This window comes from Seriola dumerili, unplaced genomic scaffold, assembly GCF_002260705.1.
Source record: "Seriola dumerili isolate Sdu_G_001 unplaced genomic scaffold, Sdu_1.0 BDQW01000811.1, whole genome shotgun sequence".
Taxonomy (NCBI): Eukaryota; Metazoa; Chordata; class Actinopteri; order Carangiformes; family Carangidae; genus Seriola; species Seriola dumerili.
This window is the reverse complement of record NW_019175066.1, coordinates 644,713-661,759: the sequence shown is the minus strand read 5'-3', so window position 1 is coordinate 661,759 and position 17,047 is coordinate 644,713. Positions and strand designations below refer to the sequence as shown.

The 17,047-nt window shown below is 43.5% G+C and overlaps 2 protein-coding genes across 3 annotated transcripts in view; one reads left to right on the top strand and one right to left on the bottom strand.

The window, feature by feature from the left end:
• LOC111237168 (NACHT, LRR and PYD domains-containing protein 3-like) overlaps positions 1 to 723 on the bottom strand; it is a gene marked incomplete at its 3' end in the record, with an annotated part of 13,196 nt that extends 12,473 nt beyond the window's left edge. The window contains exon 1 of the mRNA XM_022766147.1: positions 622 to 723. Within this exon, the coding sequence (XP_022621868.1) occupies positions 622 to 689 (68 nt within the window). The remainder of the gene's footprint in view (positions 1 to 621) is intronic.
• A 4,550-nt stretch (positions 724 to 5,273) lies between these two features.
• On the top strand, positions 5,274 to 15,946 carry snx6 (sorting nexin 6). 2 transcript variants are annotated; one of them, XM_022766119.1, is made up of 14 exons: positions 5,274 to 5,288; positions 5,494 to 5,544; positions 7,709 to 7,813; positions 8,743 to 8,853; positions 9,545 to 9,666; positions 9,764 to 9,887; positions 10,889 to 10,984; positions 11,075 to 11,180; positions 11,840 to 11,915; positions 12,010 to 12,049; positions 12,880 to 12,966; positions 13,803 to 13,962; positions 14,413 to 14,498; positions 15,423 to 15,946. In XM_022766119.1, the coding sequence occupies exons 1-14, from the start codon at positions 5,283 to 5,285 to the stop codon at positions 15,474 to 15,476; spliced, it is 1,224 nt and encodes a 407-aa protein (XP_022621840.1). In that variant the 5' UTR covers positions 5,274 to 5,282; the 3' UTR covers positions 15,477 to 15,946. The 2 variants fall into 2 exon arrangements, with proteins under 2 accessions (XP_022621840.1, XP_022621841.1); XM_022766120.1 differs by having other exon boundaries at positions 5,278 to 5,288; positions 5,497 to 5,544.
• Positions 15,947 to 17,047: the final 1,101 nt, after the last annotated feature.

The window sequence follows — 17,047 nt, the reverse complement described above, 5'->3', positions numbered from 1 at the left end:
TGGTCCTTTTCAAAATAAAAGTGTCTCTGTATCTGCTGCTTGAATCTTTACTGTGACTTCAGCTTCAAGGCTCAGACGTGTAAATCATTAAAGTGTCACCTCCAACATGGAGACACTGTGTTTCTTCTCTGTCCTTCTGTTCACTGACAGGTCTACAGACTGGTGGAGCACACACAGCTGTTGATATGAAATCAGCTGATTGTGGGCGTGTCTGAATCCATCTATGGGAACTGTGGAGGTGGCGATCAGGCTGGTGTTGGTGCACCAACTCTCACACTGACTGAGGTTGATGAAACAGTAACATGAGGATGAATTGTTGGGTCTCTGTAAATAATATTATAAAGAGAAGGTCTAGACCTGCTCTATTTGGAAAGTTCCTTGAGATAACTTCAGTTGTGAATTGGTGCTATAAGAAGAAAAGAAAGAAAGAAAAGAGAAAGAAACGCTCTGCTTTATAAATCTGATGAAAAGAGTGTGTGTGCATGTTTCTGTCTCTGAGGTTTGGTTGTGAACCTACACAGAGTTTTATGGATGTGGCTCCTGGTTTCTCCCTGTTTCCTTCACATGTGTCTAATAACTGAATCATCTTCAGCTCAGTTTACAGTAGAAACAGTCTCTTACTGTGAGTCTGAGGGTCCAGGTTCAGTTCTGAAGTCTGGAGGTTCTGCATTGGACCAGTCACTCCTCATAGACGGACAGATGGATCCTGGAGACTCTGCTCTCAGTCTGTGGTTCTGACCTCTGCAAACACAAACATTTTTTTATTCATTTCACATATTAAAGATTGTGGGTTTGTGATGTGTAATACTCGGACAACTTTATCCACTACAGCAACTCTGGTCAGAGAGTGAATGGTAAATGCAGACCCAGGGAACAGCCCTGGTTCTTTATATAGAATTAGATGATTGACAGCAGCACAGATAAACCTTCATCATAACACTGCAACATATGCATGGATGATGAATGATCCCATGGCTGAATGAACTGAACTGACAATGACTGACTGTAGGACAGAATAAAAACATATTGTGCAGTTATAGCTGAAGGGTTCTCATGTTTTTCTGCCTCCTTCTGGTGGACTCTGGTACAAGTTACAGGCGTCATGACACAGGAAGTAAAAGAAAGGAACAGGAAGTATGTGTTCTAACATTGATGTGACATGTTGGCCCAGTCCCAATGTCTCCCCTGAACCCTGAACCCTGAACCCACACAGACTTTACTGACGTCACCTGGTAAGTGATTGAGTGCGACAGGCTGCAAGAGTTCAGATGGTATAAAGAGGAATGGGAAAGCACTTTGAGAAATATCAGGTAAAACATGTGGAGCACAATTGTGAGATTGGGACTTCTGATTTTCCATTCTTTATTCTCTTCTTTCACTCCCTGTTTGTAAACAAGATGATAATGTTGGATCAGATCTGATGAAAGCAGACCTGGACTTTATCATCATTTCATCATAGGACAGATAACTCCACAGTTCAGGCTCTGAATCTCCACTGAGCTCAGTGTTTATACTGTCATGTCTTTCTTCTTGTAACACTAATGTCAGGGTTCGTTCCTCTCATGCTTCGTTAACAGTTCTTCTTCTGTCTTATTATTTCTTCTGTTTTATGGCCATTACTGTTACTGTTGGACAGGTGTAAAAATAAGTTTGAAATTCTACTTGTAACTTCAGTGTCACACACTGTGTGGGAACTTTGAGCACCGAGTCTCCCAGTTTTCTGCTTTGGACCTGCACACAGACGTTGACAGAAGCTCTTCTTTCACAGTGTCTTTGCGTCACCTCACCACTAATGTCATTGGTTCAGATCTTTTACTGTGAAGTTTTCTGTGACTCTTTCAGACACTGATCATGTATTCTATCTTGATTCTGTTCTGAGTCCTATCAGCTCTTTGTCATGTTGCTGCTTTAACTAATGAACTCATCCAAACGCTGCTTTTCCAGTCTAACGAACCTGTGTTGGAGCTATAATCCAGTGTGAGGAGACTGAACCTGACAACAGAAGCTTCCAGCAGCTCGACCTGAGCTCTGACTAAATGTTGTGTTGACAACAATGTGTAGACGCTCAGACAGTCAACAGTAACAGTTGGTCACTTCTGTTTAAATTCAGCATTGTGCTTTTTCAACTGTCTAGTTGTCTTCAGCATCTTACTGANCATGTTTAAAAAACTCTGCCACTTTCTGAAACAGCTGCTCACTGTAGTTTCTACCAAACAGACTAACTGTGCACAGTGAAGCTCATCATTCAGCCTGTAAAAGTCTTCATCTTGCAAAGTCTCTGAACTCTGTTAGATCCAGCTCATCAAGGTTCACCAACACACTGCTCCCTCCTTCTGTAGCTGCTTCTCTCCTCCACCACGGCCCTTTAATTACTGAACTCTGTAAATCAGTCATGTTCATCAGCTGCAGGAAAAATATGATCTTTGATCAGATCATTTCACAAGAAACAAGCAGCCAGTATCAACACACTGATGAGACAGAAGAACCAGGAAGGGGGCGGCGTGTGGTGTAGTGGTCTAAGCAGGCGCCCCATGTGTAGAGGCTACAGTCCTCGTTGCAGTTGGCCCCGGATAGAGTCCCGCATCGGACGGCCCTTGCTGCATGTCATTCCCCCCCTCTCTGCCTCCCCATTTCCTGTCTCTCTACTGTTCTATCAAATAAAGACATAAAAAGCCCCAAAAATATAATTTAAAAAAAAAGAAGAACCAGGAAGAAATTATTTTCTGTTCCAGTGACGTCGACTGCAGCAGCTCAACACACTGAACACTGTTACAGAGACAGTTTGGAGGACACTCACACACTCACAAACACACACACAGTCACACACTCTCACACACTCACACATGAACACACACACTCTCACACGTGCGCGTGTGCACAAACACACACACACTCTCTCTAACAGGTTATACAGTATAATAACCCTGCTCAGTTTTCATGTGTATTATTCAGCTCATTACAGCGTCGAGTCAAACTGTTGATTGTGACGCAGTGAACTGGAAGTACCACACCTCATGTTGTTCCCTCCTCTCCTCTCAGTGTCTTTGTGTGGACAGAAGTTCACTGTGACTCTTCTTCCCTCCACAGGGACAAACTGACTCTGAGACTTTGACAGTGAAATAATAATAATGTTTAAACACTCACCTGCCTCAGTCTTCAGTTTCCCTCCTTCTGCTCCGACAGTTAAAATGGCGTCTGAACTCTGAACACTTTCACTTTCATCTGCTCCTCCTCTCTGCAGTTACAGGAAATCACCTGAGTCTGTCTGTGGTTTATTCTCCCATTAGAGTTCAGAAAGTCTTCTGACGTCTTCACTAGTGTTTTAGTTTTATGCCACAATCATTTAAATTCATTTTCCCTCAATTCTCCATAAAGACAAAGTCAAGACATAATGTGACATGTTTAGAAATGTATTAAAAAGTAAAAACTGAAATATCACATTGACAAAAGTATTCAGACACTTTGCTGCGACTGTAAATTGAGCTCAGGTTCCTCCATTTCTCTGAATCGTCTCTGAGATTAAAACAAAAACATTAGAAGAAGAGAGGAGACCAAGAACCTGAAGGTCTGTCTGAACTCCACAGATCCCATGTGGTGATGGAGAAACCTCCAGAAAAACAATATACAATACAATAAATAATCAACTTTATTTACAACATTATTTACAAAAATTACAATCTTTCATACGTCATTAAAAATATGTGATCATATGAACTATTTGTATCGTGTGCCATAAATAGATCTATTAAGAGCATGACATGCAGATATAATTTGCAAACATTATTCTCCAAAGAACTGAATGATGAGATTCCATGGTGTGGTGATTTAATATAGTTTACATATAATATTTAGTATACTGAATATAGTATTTAATTTAATATAGGCATATTCTTAATAGTATTTATTATATATATAGTATTTAATATACTGTATATGGATTTTCAACAACTTTCTCAACAAAAAATTTAACACGTTACCACATAATCTATAAATTCAGGCTAATTCAGGTTTTCTTTCAATTCTACAACATTTTTCTTAATGAACACAGGAGAACAGGTTTATTTATATTATCGATTCCTTTAGAAAGCTTTATTCAAACCAGTTAAAGTTGTAAAATAAACGGCTGTTTCAGTGGCGATTGCTCTAAGATGCAAGGGAAGCTCAGCTTCCCCTAAAATGTCAACAGAATAAGTGGTTAAATATGTGCTGGTGTGTGAACATTTCATTGACTAAATATGCGCTAGAACCCGTTCATCTTTTGTTCAGAATCAGCTGCTTATCACAGGTAACCGTCACGACTTCTTCTCATTCATCCCGCAGCGCCACAGCGCTTTACACAGTGTAGACGCCGAGCGTCTCCTGACTTCACTGGGGAAGCACAGAGTGGGTTGTTCCACTGCAGCCAAACTAGACAGTCATTGGATAAATGCTGGGCTTTGTCCCGCCCATCGGACACTCAGCGTCTCTGGGGGTCTATGGGGCGGTGGGCTGGCCCGGACGCTCAGCTTCTGCATGATGATTGGATGATCTGTCTGAGGCTGAGTCCCTTTTTGATTGACAGCGAAATGAGCGAATCAGCGATCTTGAAGTTTAAGCATCCACCGGAGCAGTTTTCAAGTTTTTCATTCCGTTGTTCGGAGTTGATCTGGAGACGTTACTGATCCTCAGCCACTTTGTCTTTGTTAAAAACGACTAGCGTTGTGTTTGGCGACTCTCTTCTGTCACTCTGCAAATTTACATATAAATAAACGGACACATTTTATGACGTAGGCCGAAAATGAGCTTCCCCTCATTATAAGACCAGCAGCCGCCACTGGGCTGTTTTAATTTCATGGTCTTTAGGTAATGATAAAATTATAGTCTTTGGGTCATAGTCGGCGGAGTTCTGTCTCCTCCTGCTGGTCACTGAGCTGCTGAACTACAGGCAAATTACACACATTTGATAATTCATGCAAATAAACAGCTATGGCAAGTACATTCACTCAAGTACTGTAGATGTGGTTGATGACTGTTGTTTTATTTTCCTTTTATTTTATTGTCTGGCTCTAGTTGATGGCGCCCAGCTGTTACTTTTTATTCAATTTTATTTTAATTTCATTATTTAACTGTGGTGGATGACGCTTGGCTGTAATCTAATTTGATTTAATTTAATTTAATTTGGGTTGATGACATGCGGGTATTTTATTTTACATTATTTTATTTCATTTCAGTTCATTTCTCTGGGTGATGACGCCTGGCCGTGGTGACGTCTCACCACTTCCTGTCTCCACCCGTTGGCAGCCATGATGGTGGGTTTACGGTTTCTCTGTCTTTCTCCCTGTGGTTGTTTGTTTGTTTGTTTGTTTGTATTTTAGTCTCTTTTCTATCCGCGGTTCTTTGATGGTGGGTCGCGGTGAGAGGTTCCGGTGCTCCGATGGCCGTGTTGTTGTTGTTGTTGTGTTACGGTCGGTGTGTCGGTAAACTAACGGCTCTGTGCTCTCTGTGTCTCCGCAGCAGGAAGGGCTGGACGACGGACCCGACTTCCTCTCCGAGGAGGACCGGGGAGTGAGTGCTCACTGATTACCTGTCTGTGTTCACCTGTCTGTCTGGGTTCTGTTCGGCTCGGCTAAAGCAGCTAGTTAGCCTTAGCTCGGGGCATGTAGCCGAGTTAGCCGACTCTGCTAACGTTAGCTCCATGCTAAGGGTGTGTTAGCTTCAGCCAGCTGTGGTTAAACAGGTTTTCCCGGCTCAGGGTCCAGACAGGGACCCTGCCGCGGGCTGCACACCTGCGGGCGGGCCGTGAGCCTCACCTGCTCACTCCGCTACAGTTGAAGCTCAGGCTAACCAGCAGCTAACGAACCGCTGATTAACATGATGTTAATGAGCTGGTTAAACATCAGACTGTCACATGACTGTCGACACACACACACACACACACACACACACACACACACACACACACACACACACACACACACACACACACACTCTTACTGATGTTAACTGGATAATTCGCTTCAGTTCAGATAAAGTCAGATGTGAAAAGGTCAGCGGAAAAACAGAACAGAGTGGGATATCTCCTCTGTGAAACCAGTCTGTGGTACTGGTTTGACTGGGAAAACACCACAGCTGTCCCAGTTACAGACCAACGGTTCATGTGCTGAGCCTGTTCCTGTGGTGGAAAGTACTTTTACTTCTTTACTCTACTGATGTACTTGTACTTTAATTGAATATTTCCATTTATCCAACTGCTGCAGTTACAAAACACACTCCTCCATCAAAACGTCCCTCAGCTCATTATGATGTTATTATAATAAGATGATAAACTTTATTTATAAAGTTCTTTACTTGACAAAGTCATGAACTACACTAAAACAGAAACAAACATAACAGGGTAAAATAAAGTTAAAGACACAAGCAGTAACATTTTGAGTATTTATTAACACTTTACTATAAAAGCCTGTTGAAAGAGGGAAGGTAAAAGACTGAAGATGTCGGCTACGTCCACACTACTACTTTCTCATTTTAAAACAGCGTTTTCAATCGAAAACGATCTCTGTCCAGACTAAGTCATACATACATGAGGAATCACGTACACTGGGCGTGTCCGAGCAGGTGTAAACAGGAAGCAGATTGTCTACTCTGCTGTTGGTTAGCTGCAGGAACAGCAAAGACAGCTGTAGCAGTAAAACAGAGAATGTTAGTGAACAACAGCTGCTAGCAAAGACAACAAGGTCAGTGACAGTCATTCCCAATCAGCCAATCAGGAGAGACCATGGGTGTGACCTCATCGTTTCTGAAGGTCTCAGTTTCTGTCCGTCCAGACTACAGCACAACCCCAGAGTTTTCAAAATAAAACAACTCCAGAGTTTTCAAAAATAAAATTAGTCCGGCAGCGTTTCCAAAAGTCTCTGTTTTAGGGCTTGAAAGCTCCGGAGTGGTGTGGACGGGAGGAGGAAACAGCAAAATAGATGTGCTTTAAAACATAAATGTAGAAGTGTGAACGTAGCCTCAGATTTTGGAGATCACAGAGAAATCTTCACATTGGTGCTCTGGTAAAAACTCATGAAACAACATAGATACCGTCGTATCAAACAGCCGAAAGAAGTTAGTAGATAATTGTTGCTGAGTGAAAACCTCAGCTGACCCATGTCGTCTGTAATCTCATCCAATCTGAGGAACTAGTTTTTAATATTTGAATACAGATAATTTCCTTTCAAAACATTTTAAAACATTCTGTATATTTTCATTTTTTATATAATTAGATCTTTTTAAAAAAATAAAAGTATTACTATTTTGCAGTGTTTAAATGTTGGACACAATTTTCTCCCTGAGTTCTTCAAGTTTGAAATGTTTGAAACAAGGGATTTTAAACCTCATGAATCAAAAGAAAGATCATTTCCAAACAACAATATTTCAGTTTTATAAATTCAGATTCAAGGTCACAAGGTTGAAATCATTACAGTTTTTCTTTGCTTCCGTAAACGGAGCTGAATGTTAGTTGTATTAAAGCTTCTCTGGACTGAAACCTTCTTTCTCAATGTGTTTAAAGTTCACATTATGTTTTTCATGTAACAGGTTATTGAAACAATTCAAGAGTCACATGATTTATGAAGTTTTATAATCACTGTAGCTGTTTACTGTCCATCAGTCTGATGCAGTGGATGGTCCTGTGTTTGATCTGAGGGTGTGGTGCATTATGGGGTATGTGGTTTCTGTCCTCCTGCAGCCGCGGGCGGTGAACGTGGATCTGCAGACAGACGCCACGCTTCAGGTCGACATCTCCGACGCCCTGAGTGAGAGAGACAAGGTCAAGTTCACCGTCCACACCAAGGTGAGAGAGAGAGACAAAACAACACTTGAGTCCAGAGTTTAGAGCCACAGCTGAAGATTATTTTCTTGATTGATCTGCGGATTAGTTCCTCGATTAATTTAATTTGTCTATATAAGATGCCGGAAAAGTGCCCTCTGACTTTTCAAAGCCATACACTGTAAATAAAGATGGTCGTTTTGAAGCTCAGAGTGAGCTGCTGCACCGTCGCCGTCTTGGCAGTGACTGACTCCGCCCCTAACTCCCAGGTAATCCAAACATGGTCAAAGAGGAGGGGCGTGTTAGGAGATGTGACTGACAGCTGCATGATGGTTTGTAGCAAACATACGCTCACCCACCTGTCACTCAAACAGGCCACGCCCTCAATCCTCCATAACTTTAGTCCTTAATAAAATGTAAACAGGTGAGTTATATAAACAGGTGTCATGAAGGAGGAAATTAGCTCTAGAGACCAAAACAGTTTTTGTACCAGGCTCTAAACATGTTTATTTCTGCTGTAAAGTTGGACATTTTAACATGGGAGTCTATGGGGACTGACTCACTGTTGGAGCCAGACTCTAGTGGTCATTAGAGGAACTGCAGGGTTCTGTCTGTCTGTCAGCCCCGCCCACCGTGGGTGTGGTTCTGCTCGAGGTTTCCGTCTCTTAAAGGAGTTTTTCCTCTCCACTGTCACCAGGTGTTGTCTCTTGGTGTGAACTGTTGTGTCTCTGTAAATAACATTATAACATAATAAAGAGAAGGTTTGCTCTATTTGAAACCTGCACTGACAGATATTCTGCTGTGAACTGGTGCTGTACAGATGAAATTGACTTGACATGAATCCAAAATCAAAACCGTTGCTGGCGTTGATGAATGTGTGAGACATTTTGAAGCTGAAAACAACACGTGACGTCCTGTGAGCTGATCATGTGATGTAACTCCTGTTCCCACAGAGCACGCTCCCTAACTTCAAGCAGAACGAGTTCTCGGTGGTTCGACAGCACGAGGAGTTCATCTGGCTGCACGACTCGTTTGTGGAGAACGAAGACTACGCAGGATACATCGTAAGAAACGCAACACACGTGCACCAGCACGAGCACCAGCACGAACACCAGCATGTACACCGACTCTGCTCTGAGACGCACATCAAATCAAATGAACTTTATTGACTCAGAACAAGATGACAACACAGAGGCCAGAGAGCAGCTCAGCGTTGGTTCTGATCCACTGACGCTCTGTTCATTCAGACACAGATATTTACTGTGTGATTAAAAACCTGTGGAACAAACAGGAAAAACAAATGAGTTCAAACTGATCAGATCTGAATCCTCCTGAACCCTCGTCGTTCGTCACTGACTAAAGGTTTAAATAAAGATTCAGCTGCCAAATGAATCCACATTAACATGGACGAAGCTAATTAATGTTGACAACCTGAAGCTCCAGCCTGAGAAACGTATGACATATTGATTATTGATTGATATTGATTGTTGTGACTTAGTGAAAGAGACACACAGAGTGATGTGTCGTCACTCACAAACAATCTTTGTCCGTTTACATTGATTAACATTTGTAATATGATCTGCTGAGGTCACCTGACTGTCATACCTTAATCCAGGAACCAGGTCCAGGAGGGAACCGGCCTTCAGAACCAGAACACTACAGCATGAAAACACAAAGTAGAACCAACCACACAAAGAACCTCAGTAGAATCAAACAGAGATCCGTGTCTGAGTCTTGTTGTTGACGTTGTTGTAGATCCCCCCCGCCCCCCCCAGACCAGACTTTGACGCGTCCAGAGAGAAGCTGCAGAAGCTGGGGGAGGGAGAAGGATCCATGACCAAGGAGGAGTTCACTAAGATGAAGCAGGAGCTGGAGGCGTGAGTCAGCACTAACTAACTAACTAACTAACTAACCCGTCAGTTATGATCAGTTAATCCACTGTCCCCACTCTGACCGCCGTGTGTCTGCACTCAGAGAATACCTGGCCATCTTCAAGAAGACCGTCGCCATGCACGAGGTCTTCCTGTGTCGCGTGGCGGCTCATCCTGTCCTCAGGAAAGACCTCAACTTCCACGTCTTCCTGGAGTACAACCAGGACGTGAGTAATACACACACACGCACACGCACACACATGTATTGATCAAGTGAATCACTGAGCTGAGAGTTCACCTGTGCAGGTTTTATGTATTGATATATATAAGTTAATAAAAACAACACTGCTTCATCAGTATTTCGGTGAATACGAGCCTTGATGCAGATTAAGACTAACTCATTTCCTGTCAGCTGCATGTAGCATGTAAATATATTTTCTAACCATTTTAGCAGCTGCACGCGGAGACGGAGACATTTCAGTGACGTTTTCTGTCAAAAATAAATGAGAAATGGGGCATCGAGTGGCGCAGTGGTCTAAGCAGGTGCCCCATATATAGAGGCTAAGGTCCTTGCTGCAGTCGGCCCCGGTTCGAATCCCGCATTGGACGGCCCTTTACTGCATGTCATTCCCCCTCTCTCTGCCTCCCCATTTCCTGTCTCTCTATACTATCCTGTCCAATAAAGGCACAAAAGCCCCCAAAAAAATAAATAAATAAATAAATAAATGAGAAATTAATTTATAATGAAAAGAAATCCAACAGTCAGTAACCTGCAAACTGTGTAGAGAGACAGAGCAACGCAGCCGGTGTGAACACACGTGTTTCTCCGCAGCAGTTCAGCAACATCAGCCGCCACGCTCACGCAGCGCAGGCAGTGTGTTCCTGACTGAAGTCCATGTGATGACATCACTCCCCGCAGTTGTTTGTGTCTTAGAGAGGAAAGACAAACTCGGTGTAAAAGGTGTTAATCGCCTTTTTTACCGACTTTACTCGCGTTTTAAAAACCTGTTAATTTCTGTGTAAAAAAGGGTGAAAGTGTAAAAACCTGCTCAGGTGAGATCTGAGTGAATATGAGCTGCTGGATCTTCTTCAAACTCTGGATCTCACCTGAACATCATTTTACTTTAGTTTGATCATAGAAACAAAACAAACGTTGACGTTGTCATCACTTTGTAACACGTCTTGTTGTTGTTGTTATGTGTGACCTTTGACCTCCCCTCTCTCCCAGCTGAGTGTTCGAGGGAAGAACAAGAAGGAGAAACTGGAGGATTTCTTTAAGAATGTGGTGAAGTCTGCCGACGGCGTTCTGGTGGCCGGAGTCAAGGTGACAGACAAACAAACAAACAGAGAGTTTTATTTCCTGGTTTCTGCGTCTCTTTCTCTGACGTTTGTTGTTTTTCTGTCTCTGCTTCAGGACGTGGACGATTTCTTTGAGCACGAGAAGACGTTCCTGTTAGAATATCACAACAGAGTGAAAGACGCTTCGGCCAAATCTGACAGAATGATTCGCTCGCACAAAAGTAAGAACCAGGTTCAGTTTCAGAGAATAAAACAGGAGCAGCAGCTGGAAGGTGTGGGCGGGACGCTGCATGGGGAGTTTAACCTATGTTAAAACCTACAGGGTGTCTGCAGGAAGTAAAAAGTCAGTTTCTTCAAAATAAAAGCCTCTGATTAATGTTAAATCTCTTGCTGCTGTCAGGAGACGTTCTCCACCTCTAAACTCAGGCTACGTTCACACTGAAACATTTACTCCTGGTGTCCACATGACTCCAGAGCCTCTAAAACAGACTTTCAAAAACGCTGTTGGACCCGTTTTATTTTGAAAACTCCAGGTTGCGTTTTAGTCTCAGAAACTGAGACTTTTGGAAACGATGATGTAGACGCCCATGGTCTCTCCTGATTGGGTCTCATCAGCCTTGACTACCAGCGGTGGAGCAAAGTTTGTCATCCCTCTGTTCAGTTTTTAACGTCTCTCTCACAAGTTCAGCTTCTCTGTGGGAGAGACGCACGGAATCATGGGAGTTGTATTTTAATGTAGGAAGACAAACCTGAAGTCCTGACATGAGAAAGAGTGGAGGTGGTGCAGTTCAGACACCAGAGAACGAAGGAAACACTGGGACTTAAGTGTGTGTGTGTGTGTGGTGTGTGTGTGTGTGTGTGTGTGTGTGTGTGTGTTCAGACGCTGCAGATGACATCAACAGAATCGCCTCGTCTCTCTACACATTAGGAACACAGGACTCCACAGACCTCTGCAAGTACGAGCCGCAGCCGACGTTCCAACATGTCTGAATGTTCGGTGTCACCTCTTCATCTTCCCGCAGTGACCTCTTCTTGTTTCCTCTGTTTCAGATTCTTCCTGAAGGTGTCCGAGCTGTTTGAGAAAACGAGGGTATGTTTGTTGTCATGTTAGTTCCAGCTGACGTGAGGTCAGCAGAGGACGTTTGAATGTTTGGTTCAGGCTACGTCCACACTGCTACGTTTTCATTTTAAAACTCATCTCTTTTGCTGCGTTTTCGCCTCCGTCCATACAACTGGAAAACTTTTGAGCACCGAAAACTAAGACTTTTGTTTTATTTTGAAAACTCTGGGTGTGCGTTTTATTTTGAAGACTCTGGGTGTGTGTTTTATTTTGAAAACTCTGGGTGTGCGTTTTATTTTGAAGACTCTGGGTGTGTGTTTTATTTTGAAAACTCTGGGTGTGCGTTTTATTTTGAAAACTCTGCATTTGCGTTTCATTTTGACAACTTGGGTTGACATGTAGTTTGGACGGTCAGAAACTGAGAAACGATGACATCACACCCACGGTCTCTCCTGATTGGCTCTCATCAGCCTGGAGTGCCAGCGGTGAATACAACATGATAATGAATGACAGAGTTACTGACCTTGTTGTCTTTGCTAGCAGCTGTTGTTCACTTACATTCTCTGTTTCACTGCTACAACTGTCTTTGCTGCTCCTCCTTCAGAGGATTTACTGCAGAGTAGACGATCTACTTCCTGTTTACACCTGCTCGCACATGCTCAGTGTAGGTGAATGATCATGTATGTGTGCGTTTTCAGGCGTTAGTCTGGATGGAGATCAATTTCGTTTGAAAACGCTGTTTTAAAATGAAAACGTAGTCGTGTGGACGAAGCCTCAGTCTGAAGCAGCTGCTGCTGTAGAACTCCCGCCTCTTGTTCTTTCCACTGACTCTTCAGCTTCTGTCTGTTGTTGTTTTACAGAAAATCGAAGCTCGAGTTGCAGCAGATGAAGACCTGAAGCTCGCCGACCTCCTGAAATATTACCTGAGAGAGTCACAGGCTGCAAAGGTCTGTCTGCTCACAGCTGCAGCATCAGGCTCCTGTTGTTGTGTTCAGATGTTTAGACTCGAGCTTTGTCTCAGTTCAGGCGCCGCATCTGTCCGAGGACGTGGTCGACGAAGGTGTGGTCCTCCGTAGACCAAACTGAAATGAGACGGTCTGGTCTAAGCAGGATTTTCTCTTTGCGTCATCAGCTGTTCCCGCCCTTACCATTGTGGTTTGAAGCGCGGCTCCTGTTGCCAGGCAACCTTCACAACACTTAACTTTTTCTTCACAAACCTTGAAGTTTTAAGGTGTTTGGTTTTAACAGTTGTACCGTTACACTGAGCTGAAACACAGCACTTACATTAACAGTGTGATCCTCAGGTCAGGCTCGCTGTCTGTTTACTGACATATTATTGTCATTACCTGAGAGCAATGAATCTTGGGATATGTTGAACCGTGAAGGATTCACCTGTTGCATTGGGCGCATCTGAAGGAGCCTTTGAAACAGGACAGTCGAGTCGCGCTGCTGAGACACAATCAGCCTGAGACCCTGAACTGAGACACAGCTTCAAACCAACAGTGTGTTCGTCCTCTCAGCTCTTCCCTCCTCTGTCTGTGGCTCTCAGCTCATTGGTTCCTACTGAAGACGTGAATCTGTAAAACTCCACATATAAATAGTTTCATGTTTCAAAAGCTCAGTCACTTCCTGAAACAGCTGCTCACTGAAGTTTCTATCAAACAAACAGGAGTGCATTTGTTGGGGACTATTTTCAGAGTCCAAATCATTTTCAATTACTGATTTTTTTTAAATGACTGATTAATGTCCAGACACTGAATTGTGTGATGATGTGACGCTGCAGGACCTGTTGTACCGGAGGAGCCGGGCTCTGGTGGACTACGAGAACGCTAACAAGGCTCTGGATAAAGCTCGAGCCAAAAACAGAGACGTCCTGCAGGCCGAGACCAGCCAGCAGCTCTGCTGCCACAAGTTTGAGAAGATCTCCGAGTCCGCCAAGCAAGGTCTGATCCCAGTCCTGGTTCCCTTGACTCCTGGGGCCGGTTGCACGTCTTAAGTTAAAATTTACTTAAAATAAAAACTTGAAACTGTAGAATTTTACAGCTGTAAAATCTCTTTCATTGCAAATGCTTTAACTTTCCTTAACTAAGAAAAAACCTTTAAAGTTATTCTGTGCAACACCCTTAGGTAACTTCCTCAGCTAAGGAGGAATTCAACGCTAAGTGTCAAACTTAAGTAGAAAACTTAAGGTGTTTTGTGCAACTGGCCCCTGATCCTTGTCAGTTTTGCTGCTGACCCAGTTTCAGTTGAGTTTGGTCCAATAATGACGAGCACCTGTCAGCGTATGTTACTGCAGCCCTGCAGTCCGACTGACGGCTCCCCCCTCTGTTAAAGTGATGAGTGTGTGTGTTTGTATCAAACTGTTATGACGGTGGATTTTCTTCTGAATGCAGAGCTCATAGACTTTAAGACGAGACGAGTGGCAGCGTTCAGGAAGAACCTGGTGGAGCTGGCCGAGCTGGAGCTCAAACACGCCAAGGTACTGAAACACTGCAGAGACCTGAGACCCCCGGCCGTTAGAGCAACAGTTCAGAGTCAGGACTGAGACGGAGCCAGGAAGTCTGTGTCCACACTGAACCCCAAGTCTTCTTCATTTACATTAGGGCTGCACAGTATGCAAAATGATTTATACTACTTTACAATAAGATGACCCTTATAAGCGATTTATAAAGGAAACTATGGAGGACCAGGGATGTCACAGGAAAAGTAATAAAGCATTTCCTTCATTTCATATTTTAATAAGCATTAACAACAGGAATTGTAAAAAGAATTTATAAATGAACAATTAATTCATCAATAAATGCTTAAAATTTAAAAATAGATTTTCAAAAACAGCATTAAAGTCTCATTAAATAAACCATCTAAAAATACATTTATTAATTCATGAATAAATAATAGAATTTGAAAAGACATTTTAAAAATGGGAAAACATTCCTGGATTCAAGCTTCAATTTCCATTTTCTTTTTCCAGCTGATTTTCCTGTTAGCTAACCGATTAGCTTAGTGATTTAGCCTCTCTGTTACACTCTGGGCTTCAGCGCTGGTAAAACAAGACATGATTGGTTAGCTCTCCAACCAATCAGAGAGCTTGTTATCACCCATGGCCAATTGGGATTATTTAGCCTGTTCTTACCAGCACTGAAGCCCAGAGTGTCACAGAGAGGCTAAAAGGAGAAGCTAACTGACTAAGCTAATCGATTAGCTAACAGGAAAAGGAAAATAAATGAGATGAAGATGTGGGCGGAGCCTGAAGCTTGTGTCAGTGTTATTGGATAATGTGTTGATGAAGATTCACGTTGACCATCAAGTCTGTCAAAATCATCAATCAACAAACAGCTCTCGTCACATAACTCACCTGTTCACCTGTGTGTCTGTGTGTGACCCCGCCCCCTCTCACCTGCAGGGGAACCTCCAGCTGCTGCAGAGCTGTCTGGGCATCCTCAAAGGTAACACTTAACTGTACAAAGCCGCCTACATTCAACTGGACACGCCCCTCGTCACAGCCCCGCCCCTCCCCCAGCCGAACACGCCGAACACGGGGCGGAGCCTGAACGGACGGACGGACGACACCGAGAACTCTGGACCAGAGAGAGAGCGAGAGAGAGAGAGAGAGAGAGAGAGAACAGAGGGTTAACTGACAGAAAGTCTGTCGTCTTCATCACTAACCAGACACCGTCCTCTTCATCGTCTTCACCCTCCTCTTCCTCCTCATCCTCTCCCTCTCTCTACAGCAGCACCCGTACTGGTCCTACTGGTCCAGTATCAGACCAGCAGCACCTGTACTGGTCCTACTGGTCCAGTATCAGACCTGCAGCACCTGTACTGGTCCTACTGGTCCAGTGTCAGACCTGCAGCACCTGTACTGGTGCTACTGGTCCAGTGTCAGACCTGCAGCACCTGTACTGGTCCTACTGTTCTAGTATCAGACCTGTAGCACCTGTACTGGTCCAGTGTCAGACCTGCAGCACCTGTACTGGTCCTACTGTTCTAGTATCAGACCTGTAGCACCTGTACTGGTTCAGTATCAGACTTGCAGCACCTGTACTGGTCCTACTGGTTCAGTATCAGACCTGCAGCACCTGTACTGGTCCTACTGTTCTAGTATCAGACCTGCAGCACCCGTACTGGTCCTACTGGTCCAGTATCAGACCTGTAGCACCTGTACTGGTTCAGTATCAGACCTGCAGCACCTGCACTGGTCCTACTGGTCCAGCAGAACCAGCTGGGTCAGTGTGGTCATGTCTTTGCGGTCTGGTTCAGGACTCTGGTGTAACTGGGACTGGGTATCATGGACTGAATAGATCAATAGATCTGATACGGAACCTGCTGTTACCTCGTCAATACAAGATCTGATGCACCAGATCAGGATCAGCACAGACACACAACTGGAAGAGGAGACTGGTCCCATCCCAGTCTGCTGCTTCAGGAGGATCTGGTCCCAGTTTGTTTTACCTGGTCTCCATCTTACCAACAAGTTTGTCTTTTATTATAAATCTACAGAAAAACATCATCTCATCATTTAGACTCTCTCTGATAATTACAGAGAAGATCTTTTAAATTATGAGACAGTTTGTTTTTTTTCTGGTAAATCTGAAAATCTTTCTTGATAATTCTGAGTCGAGGCTCCAGATGTGAATGCAGTAAAACAGTCTCACCTCATGGTCCATTTAGTAGCTGTTACATGGTCTTCATCAGCAGGTGTAGATCTACACATCTGTCCATTTATTTCTGAGGCACATTTAAAGAAGAAATTCCAGCAGAACGATTGAAAAATCTTGGAACTGTTGATTTGTGTTGAGATGGTTTTAAAAATCTAAAGACTTAAAACAACTTGATAAGATGGAGATGTTTTTACAGTGCAGATGATCCTGTCGTCGGTCCTGTTCAGTTTCTGTCTCTGCTTCAGCTTCCCGTCACTCTCTCCTCATCTTCCTCCTCTTCCGTTCTCCGTCGTCTTATTTTGGGTTTGAGAGGTGTGTGTGTGTGTGTGTGTGTGTGTGTGTGTGTGTGTGTGTGTGTGTGTGTGTG

What these genes read in the sequence shown, in the direction of transcription:
- snx6 (XM_022766119.1), top strand. An exon ending in TCTCCGAGGAGGACCGGGGA is followed by an intron (nt 5,545 to 7,708) that starts GTGAGTGCTCAC and finishes GTCCTCCTGCAG; the next exon opens with CCGCGGGCGGTGAACGTGGA. An exon ending in ATGAAGCAGGAGCTGGAGGC is followed by an intron (nt 9,667 to 9,763) that starts GTGAGTCAGCAC and finishes GTCTGCACTCAG; the next exon opens with AGAATACCTGGCCATCTTCA.